Source organism: Malaclemys terrapin, chromosome 2, assembly GCF_027887155.1.
Source record: "Malaclemys terrapin pileata isolate rMalTer1 chromosome 2, rMalTer1.hap1, whole genome shotgun sequence".
Lineage (NCBI taxonomy): Eukaryota > Metazoa > Chordata > Testudines > Emydidae > Malaclemys > Malaclemys terrapin.
In genome coordinates, this window is record NC_071506.1 from 251218170 (window position 1) to 251225526 (window position 7357).

The window sequence follows — 7357 nt, forward strand, 5'->3', positions numbered from 1 at the left end:
GATCATTAATATATTTTGAATTCGCATCCAGTTCTTCAGCTTCTAGTCTTGCCATTTCCTTCTCTTGAGAAAGCTACTATTTTGACAACTACAACAGCATTCATTGCTGCTATGAATAATAGCTACACAGTTGCTACTACAGTTGGTATGCCTGGCCCCTCCCTCCTCTGAACAGATATTTCTTGAGTAATCTGTGGTGCAGACAGCTGATGCCAAAAGACAAAATGCTGCAGATTTAAATCATCAGGTGTTATACTTTTTAAAGTAATGATGAAGACTGTTTAAGGAAAGGGGAAGAGGGATCTCTCTACTCAAAACTGGATAAAAAAAAAAATCAGCTCAAGAAGTGAAGGGATCAGAAGCATAGTGAACCATGATAGCAGCTGTACTGCTCATCTCACATCCGCTCCTATAGCCTGTTTGGATTTGAGGGGCAAGTGCTGCTACTATGTGTAAATGAGTCCTTTAAAACCCCATCTAACAAAGTCTTTATTCAAAGACTACAATTGAGTTTTAGCATTTTCTCAATCTTCCCATCATCTACAATATCGGGAAGGATATCTAATAATCTCGTTTCTATGTTGTTTTCCTAGTGCCTAGGGGGAGGGGGGACAGATTTTATGAAACAAACTGCAATTTACCTTATAAGCCTATTTGCTCAAAATAAGGTATACATTAAACCAAAACAAGGAGCTTACAATTAAGTAACACCGCCACTGCACATTGCCTATATACCAAGTGATGCAAAGGAGTTAGAATGCAGCTAGGATTTTCTGTCTGAAAAGAAAACTGCAGATTGCTCCATCCAAATTCTTAAACACTGCAATCAAGACAGGAGACAAAAGTAGGGCAGCGAGCTGAAAAGTACCTGGGAGTGCTATCGGGCGTCACCAAATCCCAGCTGGCAAAAACAACCACTTAGTACAATGGTTCTCAAACTGTGGGTCAGGACCCCAAAGTGGGTCACAACTATTTTAATGGGTCGACACGGCTGGCTTAGACTTGCTGGGGCTTGGGTTACAGCCCCTGGCTTGGGGCTGTAGCCCTTAAGCCTCGGCTTTGTTCCCCCCCTCACCCGGACTGGGCTCGGGTTTTGGTTCCCCCCCACCTGGAGCAGGCTCAGGCTTCAGTCCCCCCTCCACCTGAGGTCATGTAATAAATTTTTGTTGTCAGAAGGAGGTCACGGTGCAATGAAGTTTGAGAACCCCTGTCCTAGAAGCTACCAGCCACCAGCATAAATTATAGTAGACAGAGGGTCATTCTAACTTCATCCTGGCACCAAACCAACCCCCAGCAGCTCTGGGAGAAGATACAAAGGTGGCATACAATCACCTTGGCCCTCCACCCTTCTCTCCCATGCCAGGATAGAGGCTTATTTGTTTTAATAGCATAACCAAAGTCATCTTTGCCATTTTCAAGTGTCCAACTCCAACAGATAAGGTTACTCCTAAATTATGCACATGGGGATACATGAAACATGGGACTTAAGTTATCATTGAGGCTACCATGATTGGGACATCAAAAAAATCTCACCTGGAGTATCAAACTCCATGTTTTACTCTTCTACTCCAATAGGCCAAGTTTCATTCAATAGCATATTTAATCTGCAATACTCCAAATAAATAAGTTTTTAGCATTTTGAAATGAGCACAAGTGCTCTCTCTTTCTTGCTACTTGAATATTCTGGACAATGTTTACATTAACTTTAGAAAAACTGTTTACATTACTTCAATATATTCAACTGCTAGTTTCCCATCACATCTCTCAAGTACAGGCATGTTGAGTCAAATTCAGTCTAGTCACGCATTTGCACTATTGAGTAGCAACTTTCATATTTACTGTGATTAGAATGGAAGAACCACCTACTGAATTCACCTGTAAAGAACAAAACAGATTTTTCAGCCAGCTTTAAAAAAAAAAAAAATGCCTACCTTCCAGAAGCTCCCCCCCTTAACAATTCATATCTACATCAAGTAGCCCTGCTTATCTCTCCAGTCACCAACAACTACCTATTCTTTCCATCTAGGCTTCTAGACAGTTCTAGAACTCTGTTTTCTAATAGGCACCAGAACCGGAGTACTCTCATAATTTCCCTTTTTACTTTAGATCAATTTTCATTTACAGATTCAGATTAAACCTTGATGTTTCTAGCATCAGGAGATTTTCAGAACATATTGTGGTTTTACCAGTTCAAAATGACAGAAGACCAAAAAAAAAGCAAGCACAGATCCAGGGGAAAAAAATCCTGCTTAATTTCAACCCTCCCCCCCTCCCCACCCCCAAGGGAATGGGAATTCACAACTATACCTTAGTAAGGCACTTTGAACATTAATAATTAAAACTCATCACTATGCATAAGTAGTATTTCAGAGCATTTCTTATAACACCCCCCACCCAGTTCACACTACCCTCATTGACTCTGATTTCATTAAATATACTCCACATTGTCAACTTCCTTCCCCTTTCAGTTTTTTTTTTTGTCTCATTTATATTTCAAATACAGGATACAGTGACTGCTTCACATATTCTCTCCTTTCTTTTTGTCTTCTATTATACTTCCTGTATTGCAGAATCTCAAAATCTGGCATTATTCCTTTCCTTGTTGGTTGATGTACATATTTAGTATAGAAAGCAGATTGAAAACAGACTGCCAACACTTACTGTCAGTCTTATTTCCTCTAATTAATATAATCTATTCTGTGTCTGGTTAATTAGCCTCATTACTATCACTATGGACTTCACATTCTTTTAAATATTTTTATATCAGCACTCATTTAATATAGTCCAAGTCTTTTGTGGTTTCCAGTTTATTCTGTTATTAACTGACTCTAAAGTATCTCCAACCTCTGTCCTTGATGAATCCAGATATTCCCCCAGTTTCTTTCAGATCTCTTATGAGCTGCCAAATTGTCATAATCTTGGCACTGTAGTACAATTGCTGAAAGCTACTTTGTTACTTTTCTGTGCAGGATAAACCTCAAAGTTCCCCTCATCAAATGTCCTTTTGCTTCAATATTGTCCAAGATGAGAAATCATTTAAAAATTCTTCCTCCTCTATTTACATAAAATGCAACAGGCTAGTGTGGATATAAATTCATTTTATTCACTCTAATCTTTATGAGTTTATCCTTTTGTGACCAGATAATGGGAAAATTTGTATATCATGCATTCATGCTCAGAACCACTTCCTGCCAACAAAGAATCATACACTTCTCACATAAAACTCACTGATTATTTTAAGTAAGTTTACTGCTAAAACACTGATATTTCACTTGAGCCCTAGTCAAGTTTTTAGTTTGTTATTTTCATCTCAAAGTAGAGAACAATATGTTACACTGTATCCTCTTGTCCAGAATGCCTCATACACAGAAAAATAGTTTTCACAATGGAAGGAATTTTCTCATCTTTTCTACATTTCATACAATAGTTCCATATTATGCTCTAAAGTCTTGCATCATACATACCAGATTTGTCTTACATGTTCTATAACTTCACAGAAATTTGCTTCTCATCACTAGAGGCACAGTTCCCTACATGCCACCTCACTCTTGTATCTAGCCAACTGACAGCACCTCTGCTCTCCGATCTCTTCAGAGCACATGAAACAAAGGACACTGCTAGGAAGTGAACTGTTCATGTCCATAGTCACAGAATTCACACGTTCAAGTTATTTGGAGGTGGGGAGCAGTAGCGAAGAGACATAGAATGTGAAGAACCTGACAGGACTGCAGCAGTGGAGAAAGGATTCAACCTTATTTCCCCATTGTTGCACCTTAGGAAGAAAAACGACACAGGTGGTGAATGAGAAACCGCAAGAAGGAGAGGCGTTTTTCCCCCCCAGAAGGAAAAGAGGGCAATGAACAGAATGAGAAAGATATGTGGGACAGAATTAATTTTAGAGCTATGAAAGAAATGAAGAAAGAGGGAGAAAGGAAATGAGCAAGATTTACTAACCCATAAGTTATTTGCACTTAGATTTTACTATATTTCCCTAACAGATAGACAAAAGCTTTAAGCTTGAAGGAAACATAATTCAAACTGCTCTATAACAGCATTTGATGTGTCATACGTGAAGCTGTCTTGTTTGCTACTTACTTTACTATTAGAGTGGGGGTGGGAGACACATTTTGGTCTTTTCTGCTAGGACTAGTAATAGTGACAAAAGGTCATAGATACTTGCTCCTCCCTTACCTGTCCAATATACAGGATGCCACCAAATACAATTGTCCCTCAGGAGATCTGCAATCTATTTTGAGATCTGCCACCAATTTCTTCTATCTTAAGCAAGTCACATAGTCTCTGTGAGTTAGTTACTTTAACTGTCTCCATGGAGATAATGAAGCTTACCCACCATTGTAAAGAAATCTGAACCTACAGATTTTCTTTTAAAAAAATTCATCAAGTTTGTCAAGTCTGTTAAATGGTGTATGATCCAATGATCAGATTGTTGACTGAGGACTATAGTTTGGGATGAGGCTATTGACCTTTTCATAATTTTCTTTAAAAATCCTTTTGTTTAACTTTACAAAAAAAGCAGGACCGGAGGGGTTGGGTGTCATGGCAAGGAGAGTCTGTTTTTTGGTACAGTAGTAAGACTGCCTTTATTGTTGTATGGAAACATCTGCTTTTATCCAGGGATCTCAAGCTATATCTCCTATTAATTAGTTGCAAGAATACCAAAGCATCAATTGTGTGACACTCCATTAATAGAGAATATCATGTTTGACAGTACAGAGCTAACATAACCAATAAAAAACTAATATAGAAGACCAAAAAGCTTTTGACTTTACTCCCCAATGTCTGGATTTAGGTGATCTTTAGACTCTACATCATTAGCCTTCTGCATTAGCTATTTAAAGATGCAAAGCTGTGTCCTGAGTCACATAATGCCCCATGCATGTGACACCTTCATTATTAGGCTCCCAATTTTAAACACTCACAAGCCACAGTAAGTTTTTATGTATCTGGCTACATTAAATTCCTTGACAGCATGTAGTTATAACAGCATATCACCTGCAGAGTATGACACTTGGCAAATGTTGCCATTTGGCAGTTTTACCATCTCAAGAGCACACAAAAAACCTTTTCAACCTCAACAAAAAACAAACATTTGCTTAAACTGTTTTTGAGGTACCAGAACTCAAGATGTTAAAAGCATATAATTGCTTTTATTACCATAGTACATCCAATATGCACGCTTCTTAAGAACAGATCTTGTTGGGAAGGTACAACAGCCCAAATCATAATGAGAAATATTGGGACTTAATGGACCCCTCTACTGCTTAATACACTGCATCACTGATCAATGGGACACAGACTACCTCAGGCACTCATGATCAGCTATGCAGTCACCTTTCCTTATCTGGAGAAAGGTTTAATGCAGACATTAGACCCCAGTAGTCTCACGTTTTAAACAATCGTCACAGTTACACAATGGGGGAGGGATGGGAAGGTGAGACGTGTACATAACACACACAGTCCCTGAAGACCTCAAAGCCATGAGAAGCGAAATAGTTTTCGCCCACCCGGCTGCTGCAGCAGCAGGACAGATCAGGGACGATATGCATGCAGACATGCAAACTTTTATGGCTCTGCCCAGCCCCAGTGATCATGTCTCAGCTTTCCTCCTCCTCCGTATAATCAGATTAATACCGCACGGGTTCCGCTCCACAAGCCGCTATCACGGATTCAGACACAGGACACTGCAGCACTGCAAGCCGGCGGCGCTTCCCCGACTTCCCCAGCTCGCTCTCTGGCTCAGACACTAACACCCGTGCTTTCGAGGCGGGGGAGGGAGGCTGCACTGGCTGCGGCTAGCGAGCCTCCTTCACCCCCTCCCCTTTCCAGCAGCCGCTTCTCTGCTGCTGCCTGACACTCACCGCGGCTCCGCGAACCGCATCCGTCCCCAGCAACGGCGGCGAAGCCAGCGGACTGGCAGAAGAGCCCGAGCCGATCCCGCCACCGCGCTGCCCTGCGCCACGGCCGGTCACGGTAACTGCTGCGAGCCAGCAGCCCCACGGCGAGCGGCGCAGCCCGGCCACGAGAACGGCCCCGGCAGCTCCATGACGCCCGGAGCTCCCCGCCAGCCCGGCACGGGGCGCCGCACACCCGCTGTCACCCGCGGCGTCGCGTCCCGCGGGGACCCCCGAGAGGCGCCCCCCACGCAGGAGGGGGATGGATGCCCCGGTCCCCGGCTGCCTGGGCGGGCAGGGGGCGAGCGCTGGGGGAGCCCGGCGCAGGGAGGGAGGCCGGGGAGCCCCGCACTTACCGAGTGGTTGACCCCCCACATGAGGACGCTGAGCAGCGGGTCGCTGGCCCGGAACAGCTTCACTTTTTGCGCCACGAAGTGCTTCTTCTTGGTCTTGGTCTTACTCGCCATAACGGACACGATGTTGCCGGGGGCCGCCATGGCGCAGCCGAGGGGAGGGGGCGGCTCAGCGCCCCGGGCCCGAGCGGAGGAGAGGCGGCTGGCGCTGCACGGCGGTGGCGGGCTGCCTGCCGCGGGATGCCAGGCGCATCCTGGCCTGGCCGCCTGCGCCGCTCGCTGAAAGGGCCCCGCCTCCTCCCCGGGGCTTCCTCCGCCTGCCGCGCTCTGCGTCAGGCCGCCCCGCCCCTGGGCGGGAAGGGCTCAGGGAGCAGCGTGAGATTCGGCTCCCTCGTTACCAATACGCATGCCCGAGACAGCCGAGCATGCGCACTGGCAGCAACGAAGCCTCTCTGCCTTCACTGTGCTCTCAGGGTCCGCTCCCCGAGCGGAGCGGGGCGGGGGCGGCAACATCGAGCTAAGTGGGCGGTGGAGGGAAAACCCCGTTTAATAAAAGGGGGAAGGGAAAGGCTGGGGAACAGCAGCTGCCTTCCCTGGGCGGAGCGGGGCCGCTGTCTCCATGTCACGGGGGGCGTGTGTGGAGCCAGCCCGCCACCCAGCCTGGTGAAAACTTGCCCCGCCACCTGCCTGAGCTCGGCGAGCCCGCGGAGCGCGAGCTGTCACCGCACCGCGCTCCCCAGCGCCTCCACCCGCCTGGTGGCCTCTAGAGCGGGCATCGAACCGGGCGAGCGGTACAGCGGCCACCCGCTGCCCTGAGACACGTGGGCGTGACACACACGGGCTGCTCGCACCCAGCCCCGCCAGCCCCAGGCTTTCGGTCACGGTGCGCTGCCCTTACTGGCAGTCAGCCCCATGGGGCTTCTTTACCCTGAAGATCCATCAGCTCTCTGGTGCCTAGTCTAAAGATCCTTCCTGTGGAAAGGTCAGTTAAAAAATAGTATTTCCCTGTAATATATATTCTATATTGCTGACGGATGATCATTGCCTCAATACTGGTGGTCTGTGTCTCTTCCAGGACACTAATATTGGTGC

At 45.9% G+C, this 7357-nt stretch overlaps 1 protein-coding gene across 1 annotated transcript in view; it reads right to left on the reverse strand.

Moving 5' to 3' along the window:
- PIP4K2A (phosphatidylinositol-5-phosphate 4-kinase type 2 alpha) overlaps positions 1-6545 on the reverse strand; it is a 203966-nt gene extending 197421 nt beyond the window's left edge. Inside the window, exon 1 of the mRNA XM_054020678.1 lies at positions 6269-6545. Within this exon, the coding sequence (XP_053876653.1) occupies positions 6269-6409 (141 nt within the window). The 5' untranslated portion in view covers positions 6410-6545. The remainder of the gene's footprint in view (positions 1-6268) is intronic.
- Between the last annotated feature and the right edge of the window lie 812 nt (positions 6546-7357).